The sequence below is a fragment of the Pogona vitticeps genome, chromosome 2 (assembly GCF_051106095.1).
Source record: "Pogona vitticeps strain Pit_001003342236 chromosome 2, PviZW2.1, whole genome shotgun sequence".
NCBI lineage: Eukaryota > Metazoa > Chordata > Lepidosauria > Squamata > Agamidae > Pogona > Pogona vitticeps.
Genome location: NC_135784.1, coordinates 237,038,663 through 237,053,845, shown reverse-complemented (window position 1 = coordinate 237,053,845; position 15,183 = coordinate 237,038,663). Strand labels below are relative to the sequence as shown.

Genomic DNA, 15,183 nt, shown 5'->3' with positions numbered 1-15,183 from the left:
AAGCATTAATTCTTAATGATGAACAGAAGTACTTAGAATGGCCAGCTGCAGTTGAAACCGTTTGGACAGAGCAGAGGCAACAGCATGACCCTGCTTCTCAGTTTTCCCTCTGCTGTAGCTTGTTACAAAACCAAGATGCTGTGGCATCTTAGAAGACTTGTATTTCTGTTTGAATTTTTGTGGATCAAGTTCATTTCTTTAGCCACTGAAATGAGACTACATAACCAATATGTTTATCCATAGCCCCATGACCAGGTGAGAATATGGATAATTGACAAAGTGGCAATAATTCACAGGAGTGGAGCTATCATCCCATAAATTACTTCAATTAGCAAGTCACATATAGGGTAGGCTGAGGAAATGAGTGTACAAATGTGACAATAGGATTACTGATGCAATTGGTAAATTGTGGGAGTATTCCAGATTTCAGTGGAGGGTTTCACACTTGGTGAAGAGCTCGTCTAGTCGTTTAGTCATGTCCGACTCTTCGTGACCCCATGGACCAGAGCACGCCAGGCCCTCCTATCTTCCGCTGCCTCCCGGAGTTCTGTCAGTTTCATGTTGGTTGCTTCACAGACACTGAAGAGCTAAGAATCCCTAATTGATATTTAATCTTTTTGACACTATGGAACTTAGGTATCTTAACTCAGCTTTCCCATTTCAGTCTCATTTTGTACTTAATTTTTTCTATAACAGTCTGGTTATGTCCTGGGAATGATTTATATAAAGAGAAATTGAAATGATCTGAAATAGCTTTCTTTTATATAGATCATTTGCCCTGTGTAGAGTGCAGAAGGGCATTAATGACATAGATAACATTAGCAGATAAACAATCCTTTGATTTTTTTGGGGGGGGCGACATTGTTGGATCTTGTAATTGTGCTGCTAGAATAGATGTGAGGAGAGAGCTGAGATCTTTGTAGTAGGGTCTAGTTCCCCTATCAGTGTTGTATGTTAATAGTTGTTTGAAACTAGAGGTTTGCCTGTAAGCAAGCACAGCCCAGCTACCAAGGATTTGGGAAAGTGACAAATTGTTTTCATTTACTTTCTCTTCTGGGTTTGTCTTGTAGAAGGTGGTATCTACCCTGCCCTGTAATTTTTCCTATACTCATATTGGGTAGGTATTGCAGTTTTGAGAAATGCTTTTTGTAGTTCCCTGAGTTTAGACACTGTATCCTGTGGATCCAAGCAGATGCGATCGTATCTTAGGGCTGGGGTGTAGACAGTTCAGAGTGGAAGCTGGAGGCATCAAGTATGTGAAAGATGGGCAAAGCTAATGTAGCCCTCTGCTTTGCTAAGACTTGTGCCAAATGGCAACTGGAAGTTGCAGTCCAACAACATATACAGTTAACCCAAAGAGCAGCATCCAACACCACAGAAACTGACTCCTCATTTCTGCATCTCCAAATCTCCTCTGGATGGTCCTCTAGTGCCTAATTTTGGGTGCACACAGGGATCTCTTCCACTAGTTGACATATACAGTAGTCTTGGATTTCACCAGGTGCTTTGTTGCTCTTATGTAATTAGATAAACAGTATGTCCTTAGATAAACAATATGGAAAGTAAATATTTCATACGGCCATTTCTAGAGCTGTCAATTACCCCTGTACATATTAAATAGTTTTCAAAGTTGAGAATTGGATAAATATGGCCAGTTGAATGTTTCACAGTATGTCTTGTATTAAGTAGGTACACAAAGTAATACTAGAAACAAAAAGAAAGATGGTTTAGACAATATAAGAGTCATTAGAATATTTATTGTGTACATTTAAAAGAAGCAACATGGGTGGTTGAAAGTTTATAGGAGTGTCAGTTAAATCAGTGAATCTGGACAGACTTCATATTCTTGAGAACCACGATAAAAATAATATTTTGGCATTTCCAGCATTCATTAATTTAATTTATATTCACTCTATCAAATAACAAAATATGAGGAAGAACTGCAGTATATAATTGTAACCACCTCAGGTGTTACATAATGGAGCAAGACTATAGAAATACATAGAATATACAGTTACGTTTGGCATGCCATTTACTTTGTTTAGCTTTTACAACAAAGCTACAGTTTGGGTAGCTTAAGCACCACTAGTGAATCTTAATCTCCCCTGCGACCATCTTCCAAGTAGCACTTTGGAAATAACATTCTGTCCGCAGACATTTACTGCATGCATCAAACTACTCAAATCTCATTTAGATAATACTATCATATATTTGCATTCATTTTCCCTTTTATGAAGTGACTTCAACTTATACTTACGTTGGGTTTATAAGCATTACTGTACAGCCTAACAACATCTTATGAAACCTTTCCCCACTGAGGCCCATTATTGGATTTTAAGTGATGAATGTTAATTTTTTAAGGAATGCACATACACACATTAAAATGATGCATTCATTATGGTCATGAAACTTAGATTTTCTTTTTCTTTTCTTTTTTTGGCTTCAAGTATTATATAAAGCCAAGATACTCTTGAATGAAGAGCTGTTTCAACACATGCTGCTGTACAAAGTTTATGTGACTTACTGAACTGTCAGAAGTAAAGACCATGCCATTCAAAGCTTTACTGCAAGGCACACCCTTACTTGTTTTATTATTTCAATAAATGGCTGTGCAAATCTCCTTGTCATGAGGCACCAGGACGCATTTGTTAAATTTTTGCATTGTATAAAAAACTGAATGTTAAAAATGATATTGCAGTATCACAAACTGTTTATCTGTATAAAAAAACTAAACAACCTCATGATATATCTATATATCTATATATAAGTAAATAAAAAGGCTTCTGTTGAATAAACTGGTCAGCAAGTCATTCATAATATAAGAGCAGTGCTGGTTATGTCAGTCTTTCCCTGAAGAATTAAACTGAATTACAGTGAATATTAATCTGTAATGTGGCAATTTATAGCATAGTAATTAAAATTCTCTAAATACAGACAGGAAAACAAATGCTCAAATTAAAGGGGTGGAACTGATTACCACATAACCTCACAAGACTATCAAGGGTTTAGCCTTTGTAGATTATGTGACAAACAGGAAAAAAACACTTCATTTTTGTATTTCTGATTTAAATAACTGAGTATAATTTCTAAATTAATCTAATAAGCCACAATTTGGCAGAAGTTGTCAAAAGTACAACAGCTTGTACAACACAGACCAATGCAGCCTTTTCGCTCAGCTGGATTGAAGACTTAAAATCAATCGACTTGAATAATCACAGTCCTACCTCCTTAATATTCAAACTGTATCACATATGACAAGCTGCAATCAAATGTAAAATAGCCTGAGCTGCACAGCCTTTATTTTGTCTATCTGAACCATCATAACTTTGGCTGGCTCTCCCTCACTTCTTCCAGCTTGGAGAGGATCCACTGTGGAAATGAAAGAGATAATTTAGATAGCAAAAATTGGTTGGTGAATCATCATCCAAATATTGTTCTATAAAACTATGCCTTCATAGTAAAAGATCATTCAAATGCCAATGCATCTCATATTTGCGTCCTCTATTACAGTGGTCCCCAACCTTTTTGACACCAGGAACCAGTGTAGTTGAAGACCATTCTCCCAAGGACTTGGGGTGGTGGGGTGTGCGTGTGTCTGTACATGTGTGGTGGTGTGTGCATGCATGTGGGAGGCAGGAGGGCATCTGCATGTGGGGAGCGTGTGTGTGTGCATGCAGCAGCAGACGGGAGTCTGCATGTGAGTGTGTTCCTTTGGCCCTTGAAAATCTGTCTCGGTGGCCCGGTACTTCCCAGGGATTGGGGACCCCTGCTCTACTAGAACCTCCCTCCCGAAGGGAGCTACATTCTCACTTCTGAGAATATGGATTAGGGGATATGTCATATGGCTATGGAACTACTGTCACATCTAAGTGGTGCCAGCCATAGAGGCAACACCAAAGTGATCATATATCACTATGGACTAAGTCTAATGTTGCAGTAATGCTAAAATGTCAGTGTGATGGACATTCCTCCCATCTGGTCACCTTGAGAACTGCCCAAAGCCCAGCTCTAAAGGGTCCCTGATTCCTTGGAATGGGATATTGGCATACAAAAAGGACTGCAATGGATGAAAGAGTTAACTTTCCTCCTGGTTTTGCTTGATTCTTTCTTCTATCAATGGAAATCTTGCATTGGATCTTGTCCCATGTATTTACACAGACAGTAAAAGTTTGGAACCTGCTCCCCCATGCCCTAAACAGAAGGCAATCATGTAGATGTTACATGTGAATATTATCTTAACATAGCTCTGTCTGAACCAATGCAAGGTTACCGTATTTGCTGGCATACAAGATGACTTTTTGGCCCTGAAAAACATGCCTCCAAGTGGGGGGGGGTCGTCTTGTACGCTGGGTGCTTGTCCAGCAAACCCTCCCTCTCTCCCAGCGAAGTCACTTACCTGGTAGTAAGACCGAGTAGAGCCCCGCTCCTAGCCTGGGAACAGCCTGACTCTAGCGCCAAACAGCTGACTGTCGGAACAGCAGAGAGGCGGCAGCCATTTTGAGATGCAACCACATGGCTGCTGCCTCTCCAAATGGCTGCCGCCTCTCCAAAATGGCTGCCGCCTCTCTGCTGTTCCTTCTTCCAGCAAACCCTGGCTCTCTCCGAAAAGGAACCAAAAGGGGCAAAAGGAACTCTCCCCATGATGCAGCCAAAGCAGAATCACGCATGCGGAAGAGGGGGTAGTCTTATACAGCAAGTATATAACAAACTCTACATTCTGAGTGGGAATGTTGGGGGGTAGTCTTATACACCCAGTCGCCTTATACACCGGCAAATACGGTACTTTCTGAAGCTATTCAGCAGCAACTCTGCAGAGTCTTGTCTCATTCCTCAGAGACTTTCGTTGCAATAAAAAGAAGTGGTGTACAGTAGAGATTTGGATTTTGTGTGTGTTAAATCGATTGGAAAGATTTGTTTGCATTTGTCAGACTGCACAGATGGATCAAGGACTATTTGTATACTATTTCCAGATTTGGATCAAATTATAGTATAATATTAATAGTATTTTACACCCACCTTGGCATCATCTGGGGTTTTAAAATTTATTATTTTCCCAAATTCCTTGGCATGGAATACAGACTTTACTCGTTCCTATGAAATAAAAATTTTGCCTGTTAAAACCAGCTTTCCAAAGTATACAATTAACTGATATCCTTTCACATTTCTACCACATAATTCACAGCTATGTAATGAAATGAATGAGATTTCTTTTAAAAATCTTTATAGAAGTATTTATTAAAACAAAATAAAAAGTAGGTATGTGAACACACAGTAATTAGGCATTCAGCTCACTACAGAATACATTTTAAACTAATTTTTCTTTCCCAAAATTAGGTATTACTGCACCTATGTATATTTTTATCTTTTAGTATAATCTGACACTGAGTTCAGGAATACATAGGAAGCCCTTGCAGTAAGCTAGGTAAGGACTTGAAATTATGAGGGCCTACTATATAAAATACTTTGAAAACTGAATTTTCAAGTTTTGCAATATACCGTGGGTCTATTAAATATAATGAAATTCAGGGTCTCCATGTATCTTAATTTGGCTCTGTCTGAATCAGTTCAATGCAAGGCTACTATCTAAAGCTAATCTAATGCTTGTTTTTTGTTACAAGTCAACCATGTCTGATTTATCATCTTACCTTTGCTTCAATGCGCAGTCTCCGTCCATCAACAATGAATGGCTCCTTAGTAAATTCATCATATGTGTATTGCCATTCACATGTCAACTGTCCAAATGTACCCCTTGTCACAAACAAGATGCCACTAAAAATGCAAACGAAACTACTGAAATAATAAAATTGCAAATAAACCCCTATATTAGTCATCTGAGGGGAATAAGTAGGGAAGGAGGATTAGGTAGCCCCTAGATTCATCACCCCCCCTTCATGGATTGCTGCCTTGTCGTGGTGAAGGGGCTTGAGTAATTCAGAAAAGCTATGGGCTATGCCGTGCAGGGACACCCAAAACGGACAGGTCATAGTGGAGAGTTCTGACTAAACGCGATCCATCTGGAGCAGGAACTGGCAAGCCACTCCAATATCTTTGCTAAGAAAACCCCATGAACAGAAACAAAAGACTAAAAGATATGACGCTGGAAGATGAGCCCCTCAGGTCGGAAGGCGTCCAACATGGTACTGAGGAAGAGCAGAGGACAAGTACAAGTAGCTCCAGAGCTAATGAAGTGGTTGGGCCAAAGCCGGAAGGCTGCTCAGCAGCGGACGTGCATGGAAGTGAAAGGAAAGTCCGATGCTGCAAAGAAAAATACTGCATAGGAACCTGGAATGTAAGATCTATGAACCTTGGTAAGCTGGATGTAGTCAAACAGGAGATGGCAAGAATAAACATTGAAATCCTGGGCATCAGTGAACCAAAATGGACGGAAATGGGCGAGTGTCAATTCAGACGATTATCATATCTACTATTGTGGGCAAGAATCCCATAGAAGAAATGGAGTAGCCCTCATAGTCAACAAAAGAGTGGGAAAAGCTATAGTGGGACACAATCTCAAAAGTGATAGAATGATTTCAATATGAATCCAAGGCAGACTTTTCAACATCACAGTCATCCAAGTTTATGCACCAACCACCAATGCTGAAGAGGCTGAAATTGACCAATTCTATGAAGACTTACAACACCTTCTAGAACTGACACCAAAGAAAGATGTTCCTCTCATTATAGGGGACTGGAATGCTAAAGTAGGAAGTGAAGAGATAAAAGGAACAACAGGTAAGTTTGGCCTTAGAGTTCAAAACAAAGCAGGGCAAAGGCTAATAGAGTTTTGTCAAGAGAACAAGCTGGTCATCACAAACACTCTTTTCCGACAACACAAGCAACGACTCTACACATGGAAATCACCAGATGGGCAATATCGAAATCAGATTGATTATATTCTTCTCTGCAGCCAAAGATGGAGAAGCTCTTATACAGTTAGCAAAAACAAGACCTGGAGCTGATTGTGGCTCTGATCATCAGCTTCTCATAGCAAAATTCAAGCTTATACTGAAAAGAGTAGGAAAAACCACTGGGCTACTCAGGTATCATCTAAACCAAATCCCGCATGAATACACAGTGGAAGCGAAGAACAGATTTAAGGAACTCGATTTGGTGGACAGAGTGCCTGAAGAACTATGGATGGAGGCTCGTAACATTCTACAGGAGGCAGCAACAAAAACCATCCCGAAGAAAAGGAAATGCAAGAAAGCAAAGTGGCTGTCCAGCAAGGCCTTACAAATAGCAGAGAAGGGAAACAAAACGCAAGGGAGATAGGGAAAGTTACAGAAAATGGAATGCAGACTTGCAAAGAATAGCAAGGAGAGACAAGAGGGCCTTCTTAAATGAACAGTGCAAAGATATAGAGGAAAACAATAGAAAGGGAAAAACCAGAGATCTGTTCAAGACAATTGGAGATTTTAAAGGAACCTTTTGTGCAAAGATGGACATGATAAAGGACAAAAAAGGTAGGGGCCTTACAGAAGCAGAAAACATCAAGAAGAGGTGGCAAGAATACACAGAGGAATTATACTAGAAAGATCTGGATGTCCCAGGCAACCAGGATAGTGTGGTTGCTGACCTTGAGCAAGACATTCTGGAGAGTAAAGTCAAGTGGGCCTTAGAAAGCACAGCTAACAACAAGGCCAGTGGAGGTGATGGCATTTCAATTGAACTATTTAAAATCCTAAAAGATGACGCTGTTATGGTGCTACACTCAATATGCCAGTGAGTTTGGAAGACTCAGCAGTGGCCAGAGAATTGGAAAAGATCAGTCTACATCCCAATCACAAAGAAGGGCAGTGCCAAAGAATGCTCCAACTACCGTACAATTGCACTCATTTCACATGCTAGCAAGGTTATGCTCAAAATCCTACAAGGTAGGCTTCAGCAGAATGCGGACCAAGAAGTCCCAGAAGTACAAGCTGGATTTCAAAGGGGCAGAGGAACTCGAGACCAAATTGCTAACATGCGCTGGATTATGGAGAAAGCCAGAGAGTTCAAGAAAAACATCTACTTCTGCTTTGTTGACTAGGCAAAAGCACTTGATTGTGTGGACCACAGCAAACTATAGCTGTTTCTTAAAGAAATGGGAGTGCCTGTCCACCTTATCTATCTCCTGAGAAATCTATATGTGGGACAGGAAGCAACAGTAGAATTGGATATGGAACAACTGTTTGGTTCAAAATTGGGAAAGTGCGACAAGGCTGTATACTGTCTCCCTGCTAATTTAACTTATATGCAGAATACATCATGTGAAAGGCAGGACTGGATGAATCCCAAGCCGTAATTAAGATTGCCAGAAGAAATATCAACAACCTCTGATATGCAAATGATACCACTCTGATGGCAGAAAGCAAGGAGGAATTAATGAACATCTTAATGAGGGTGAAAGAGGAGAGTGCAAAAAACGGTCTGAAACTCAACATCAAAAAAACTAAGATCATGGCTACTGGCCCCATCACCTCCAGTCAAATAGAAGGAGAAGATATGGAGGCAGTGACAGATTTTACTTTCTCGGGCTCCATGATCACTGCAGATGGTGACAGCAGCCATGAAATTAAAAGACACCTGCTTCTTGGGAGCAAAGCGATGAGAAACCTAGAGAGCATCTTAAAAAGCAGAGACATCACCCTGCCGAGAAAGGTCTGCATAGTCAAAGGTATGGTTTTTCCAGTAGTGATGTATGGTAGTGAGAGCTGGACCATTAAGAAAGCTGACTGCCAAGGAATTGATGCTTTTGAATTGTGGTGCTGAAGGAGACTCTTGAGAGTCCCTGGACTGCAAAGAGAACAAACCTACCCATTCGAAAGGAAATCAAGCCTGAGTGCTCACTGGAAAGACAGATCCTGAAGGTGAAGCTCCAATACTTTGGCCATCTGATCTACTGGACATAGAAGGAGTCTCCCTGAAGAATATGAGGACTGAACATACTGGATATCTTCCGAGTAATAACAGCACCCTTTTAGCTGATCATTCCACTCAAGAAGCTGGATAGCTTCTAATACAAATGAAGAAGAACTGGGTATAAAAACCACTATATATCAAGGTTTGACCTCAAAAAAGTAATTCTGTATTAATTTATACAGAAGAAATACAGGAAGGGTACAGTTTACATCAGCCACTCTCAATGGAAGCTATATGTTCCCCTGGGGGCCCCTGGTACATTTGAAGGGGGTCATAGACTGGTCACTTCACACCAACTTATAAGGTTAATTAAGTGACGTATTCAATTGTGATTTGGTCTATATTTCTTTATATAAAACAAGCTGAGAATGGCTGGTTTAGAGATTATCATACATTTTGGTTAAGTCAAATTTAGGTTATTGTTATCCAGCTGTTCATTAGTAATTCAACTGTTCCTAAGTAAATGAAAACATTAAATGCAGTTCCAATTCCTATGTATCTAATTCCAGATTTTCGCTTCTACACCAAAGATTTCAGCATAATTCTAGCCATAAACATGGTGAAGCTGCTTGCAACCTACACTGAAAAACCTAACAGCTATGCATTTTTAAAAGCATGTTTTATTTTAAACTGACCCTAAAGGCAAGAGGACTGTATATCTTTGGTTACCACACACTGAGAAATATGTTAACTGCTAAATGTTTTTTCATGTTTTTTAATTAAAAGCGAAGTGACATGCAGCTTGTAAAAATTTAGCAGACAAAAGGAAAACTTACGTTTTTGTTACCATTAACAAATCTGTGTTATTAACCATTGCATGTGTAAAATATCTCAGTTTTGCAAATCTTCCATTTTCAATATTCTAGAAGAAAAAGAAAGTTGTATAGAATTTCCTAGAGTGCAGACATTTCTGAGGAAAATATTAAAGTTTAATTATATTTCACCTCAACTTATTATAAAATCTTATAAAACATAAATGCCTCTCATATATTTGGAGCAACTGATATCTGCTATGAGTACGTACCTTTCAACTAGGTTCTGGACTACCTTAATACAGAGTTTATGGACTTTTGGCCTCACTGGTCAGAATCCTATTAGGGTGGCAAAAGTTGCAGTGGTGTAAAGGCCACAGCAATAAACTACCACAAGTTAATTACTTGCTGCTTGTATCTTACATGCACAGAGGCCTCAGAATATTCTGGAGCTTAAAAACTGCTAGAGATTACTTGTATCCCTCTCTGTATACCCACTCATGGGTCTGGAGTGTGAAGCAGAATACACACATGACGGTTTGTTAATGAGCAACAATTTGCTGCTGTAATTTCCACCATTGTATTTGCACTGTTGTGAGTAAGTAGTAGGATTTTGACTGTAATATAAAACGTTCATATAAAAATTTATCAAGTGTCCTTCTCCCACCCCCAAACAACTTTCTGAATATCCAGGGCTGGATTGTGTGAACAGGCAATTCTAAAATTTGTATCTCAAATGACGAATGCACAATATTGGGTTTGTTTTGAGCTACTGTTGCAAACTTCGAAGTACTCAATATTTTCAATATTGCCTGAATTTAGACAAATGCAGTTATTTAAAAAACAAAAAAACATTTCCAATTCAAACTGAATTCTTGCAGTAATTCTTTCTAGGGACTTTCAGTAACTTTTAGTAACCAGAAGGCACATAATATTATGGCTTCAATTGTTGCACTCTAAGCTTATACACAGGGTTTAACACATTGAACACAATACAGTACAGGCTGTACTTATCTTCCTTAAGATAGAGAGGTTACTTACCTGTAACTTTGGTTCTTTGAGTGGTCCTCTGTGAATTCACACTAATGGGTTAAGTCTGCATATGCGCAGAGGCCTCGGAATAAAAACCGCTAGGACCACCTCCCGGGGCCCACGTGGCCCGCCCGTCCTAGCGGTTACCTCAGTTCTTCAAATCTGCTGCTGCTCAAAGGTAGAGACAGACATGACAGAAAGAGGGGAGGATGGGCGGGAAGTGTGAATTCACAGAGGACCACTCGAAGAACCAAAGTTTCAGGTATTTAACCTCTCTTCTTCGTGGCCAATGTGAATGCACACTAATGGATGATTAACAAGCTTACATGGAAATGGTGGAGGGACGTCACAGCAATACAGAAGAAAGGACCGCATGTCCAAATCTAGCATCCTCCTTGGCACAGACATTCAGCCGGTAATGGGATGCAAGCGTAGAAGGTGTAGACCACGTTGCCGCTCTGCATATGTCCTGGAGAGGGACACCCCTCAGAAAAACCATGGAAGTAGCTACTGCTCTGGTAGAGTGCACCTTAATGGAGCCCGGCAGAGGCTTGTGGGCTACAGTGGACCCTTGACTTACAGACGGCTTGACTTACAGACTTTTTGAGTTACAGACTTCTCTGGCCGCAAAATTTAGGTTTGACTTGCAGCCTGAGAATTGACTTACAGACCAGAAAAAAACCAAAATGGAACAAAAACGGCCTGTTACGGGATTAATCGGTTTTCAATGCACTGTAGGTCAATGGAGACTTGACCTACAGACTTTTTGACTTGAGAACCGCCTTCCAATACGGATTATGTTCTCAAGTCAAGACCCCACTGTAGTTCATAGGTAAGGCAAATAGTCTGGACCAGCCACCTAGAAATAGTCTGAGGGGAAACTTGTAAGCCCTTGTGAGGCGCATGAGGTGAAACGAAGAGACGGTTAGACTGTCTAAATGGAGCAGTTCTCTGAATGTAATAAGATAACGCCCAGCGAACATCTAGCAGGTGCAAAGACTTCTCCATAGGAGTAGACGGTCGAGGAAAAAGGGTAGGTAGGATAATAGGCTGGCGAACCTCGTGACGTTGCAAATCTGTCAAAGGCAAGCCATTTGCTCTTGTATAAGGTTTTCGTAGAAGGCTTCCAACAATGAGAAAGGATGATATTCACCAAGATACTATTCTCCAAGCAGTTAGATGTAGAGCAGGCAAAGTGCGGCCTGAGGGCCACATACGGCCCGCGAGCCGCTCCTATTCAGCCCGCCGGTCATCGCTCCAGTCCGGTGTTCAAGCACTTGTTCAAGCCCAAGACAGACTGGTTTTCTCTCACTGAACAAGTTGAACATCAAAACCATTTATAGCTTTTGGTCTAAAGTTGATCAGTTGCTTATCTTTAACATACCACAAAAAACCTCTTTAGTATTTGTGAAGATTAACAAATTTAAAATAAAAACAATCATAACATCACTGTTTCATTTTATTTTTATGTAAAGTTGGTTTGGCCCCCAAACATAGTTCAGATTTTTCATGTGGCTCCCTATAGAAATTCATTGCCCACCCCGATGTACAGAAAGTATGTCTGGGTGATACGTAGGCCTGTCATGTTGTGTGAGAAGGTGTGGGATAGATGGTAGTCTCATGGAGTCCACAGACATGGTCTTCAGCATTGTGAACCACAGCTGACGTGGCTAACAAGGAACAACAAGGATGACATTCGCATTGTCGTGATGTATCTTGACAATGGTTCTGAGGATAAGCGGGATGGGGGAAAACATGTACAAGAGATGTTTGTCCCATTGCATCATGAGAGTGTCGCCCTTTGAGCCCATTCCTATTCCCGCTCTGGAGAAGTAGGCAACACACTTGGTGTTCCGTTGTGTGGCAAAGGCATCTATATCTGGATATCCCCACTTTCTGCAGATGTGATCACATTGTGGTCGAGGGTCCACTCGTGCATTTGGGTTATCATCCTGCTGAGACAATCTGCCCAAGTACTGTCCTGTCTGGAGAGATGTATCGCTGATGGAAAAATGTGGTGATCCAGACACCACTCCCAAAATTGAACTGTCAAGTATAGAAGAGGAGGTGAGTGTGTGCTGCCCTGCTTGTTTATGTAGAACATGGCAGTCGTATTGCCTATGATTATTTGCACTGCCATGCCCGCTATGATGGGAAAGAAAGCACGGCAAGCTTTGAAGATCGCCAGAAGTTCTAAGTTGTTGATGTGGAGTTTCTGTTCTTTCAGCGACCATGAGGCATGGACTTGCAGGTGGCTGCATTGTGCACCCCAACCTACCGGACTGGCATTTGTGGTGATTCGCAAGGTGAGGAGGAGCGAGGCAAAGGCACGACCCATGAAAAGATTGTGTGGATTAGTCTACCAGGCGAGCTGTTGTGCTAACTTGGGAGAGACCTGAAGACGCAGGCTGGGCGGGTCGAGAAGAGGATCAAAGAGTGATAGATACCAGGCCTGAAGTGACCTCATCTTCAGTCTGGCATGCTGGAGTATAGACGTGGTGGATGCCATGAGGCCCAGAAGTTTTTGTGTTTGGCAAGCCGTGACATAGAGCAGGGGCATGAAGTGGTGTATTAGTGATCAGATCTTGACTGCTTGTTCCAATGGGAGAAAAGCTCTTGCTTTCTTCGTATCTAGTACGGCACCTATGTAGTTTGCCACTTGAGAATTAACATTGACTTTTTGTAATTGTCTTGGAGTCCCAGATGTTCCAGTAAGGACAGAGTTGTCTTGGTGTGGCTTTCTGCTAGATGTTTCGAGGGGGCTACCAGTAGCCAATCATCTATATATGGAAATACACTGATCCCTCTTGTGCATAGGAACGCTGCCACTTGCGCCATACATTTTGTGAAGACACGCGGCTTTGTGGAGAGACTGAATTGCAAGGCGATTAATTTGAAAAAGGTACTTCTAAGAGAGAAATGAAGATACTTGCGGTGATTGTGTCAGATAGAAATGTGAAAATAAGCATTGCTTAAGTCGATTACCGAGAACCAATCGCCGTGATCGAGTAATGGAACGATTCGTTCTAAGATTACCATACGGAAATGGCGGTAAGTGATGCAATAGTTTAAATCCTGCAGGTCCAAAATAAAGTGAAAGGAGTCATTTTTTTTTAAACCAAAAAGTATCTGGAGAAAAAAAACTGGATCTGAAGGATCTGGGGAGGTGTGTGGTATGGCTGATTTTTCTAAGAGTACCTTTATCTCTCTCTTTAGGGTGTCGGAAGGAGGCGTGAGGATGATTCGTGGAGGTGGAAGATCCACAAACTTTACAGCATAGCCCTGGGCAATGATGGCAAGTATCCATGTATCTGAAGTAATGTCGTCCCAATTACGTAAAAAAGGAGCTAGATGGGTAGGATGAATGGCAGGTGGGTGAGAAGTGAGATTGAAATGAAAGTCAAACACCCTGCTTGGGTTTTCATTCAGATTTCCTGGAGGTCTGACATGGTCGCTGGCGCTGATCATGTTGACGAGCAGGGTACAAAGGCTGTTGAGGGTAATATCTTTGTTTCCCTTGATATGTTTTGTATGGTTGATAGGAGGTTTGCCTCTTCCAAGGATAACGTTGCTTGTAATATGGTTGTGAAGAGTAAGCACGGACTGTTTTCTTTACCTTTTGTAGATTCTCAAGGATATCGTCTGTCTTAGGATCAAACAGACTGGAACCATCAAAAACTAAGTCTTGTATTCTTCTTAGAATTGTCGTTAACGTTTGCTGACTGAAGCCATGCGTGGCACCTCATGGCTACTCCAGTCATCAAGCTCTTAGATGCTGCCTCAGTAATATATCTGGCAGTCACCCTTTTCTGCCTAGCAAGAGTCACGGCTTCTTGGTGTAAAGAAAGTCCGTGGGGCTTAAGTTCTGCCAGAGCCACCTGCAAAGCAGGGTGTGCACGGTTCCACAGGTGTTTGTGGTAGGCACCCATGGCTGCGATGTAATTTACAGCCCTAAGGGTGAAGGAGGCCAAGGCATATGCCCTCCGGCAAAGGATGTCCAGCTTTCTGCTCTCTTTATTGTTGGGCGTGGTGTTAGAGCTGGCTCAAGACTTAGCCTGGGTAACATCCACCACTACTGAGTTAGGAGGAGAGTGTTTAGCCAGAAAGTCCATCTCGGTACCGAGCGTTTTATATAGATTCTCGATGTGGTGTGACATCTGAGGTGCCGAGCAGGGTTTGTCCCAGACTTGCTTAAGCGGACGTAGCAACGAAGGGATAAAGGCCATACGTAGAGGAGTCTAGTCCTCATTGATGTCTTCGTAGACCTTATCAGTTTTGACTTGAGGCAGTTGATGGGACTGAGAGATCTAGAGCCTTGGCTATTTGCTGTATCAAGTTGGAATACGATGAGAAGTCAGCCGCTGGTGAGGTAGGATTAGCATCGTCAATGTCCGAGTCCAGTGTATTAGTGTTAGGCGAGGACTCCCGAGGAGAAAAGTCCGTCGAATTCGAATCATAATGGTCAGGTTCTGAAGACATCGATGTGTCAGAAGGAGAA

The 15,183-nt window shown here is 41.4% G+C and overlaps 2 protein-coding genes across 3 annotated transcripts in view; one reads left to right on the top strand and one right to left on the bottom strand.

The window, feature by feature from the left end:
- Positions 1-1,387, top strand: part of LOC110076000 (guanine nucleotide-binding protein subunit alpha-14) — a 93,503-nt gene extending 92,116 nt beyond the window's left edge. Inside the window, exon 8 of the mRNA XM_072992235.2 lies at positions 1,071-1,387. Within this exon, the coding sequence (XP_072848336.2) occupies positions 1,071-1,096 (26 nt within the window). The 3' untranslated portion in view covers positions 1,097-1,387. The remainder of the gene's footprint in view (positions 1-1,070) is intronic.
- Positions 1,388-1,737: 350 nt separating this feature from the next.
- The window catches only part of VPS13A (vacuolar protein sorting 13 homolog A), a 240,710-nt gene continuing 227,264 nt past the window's right edge, over positions 1,738-15,183 (bottom strand). Inside the window, exons 69-72 of one of the 2 annotated variants that reach the window (XM_020787771.3) lie at positions 9,678-9,763; positions 5,646-5,769; positions 5,017-5,091; positions 1,738-3,369 (exon numbers count right to left, since the gene is read on the bottom strand). In XM_020787771.3, the coding sequence (XP_020643430.3) occupies positions 3,319-3,369; positions 5,017-5,091; positions 5,646-5,769; positions 9,678-9,763 (336 nt within the window). In that variant the 3' untranslated portion in view covers positions 1,738-3,318. The remainder of the gene's footprint in view (positions 3,370-5,016; positions 5,092-5,645; positions 5,770-9,677; positions 9,764-15,183) is intronic. The other variant, XR_013541528.1, reaches the window with a different exon arrangement.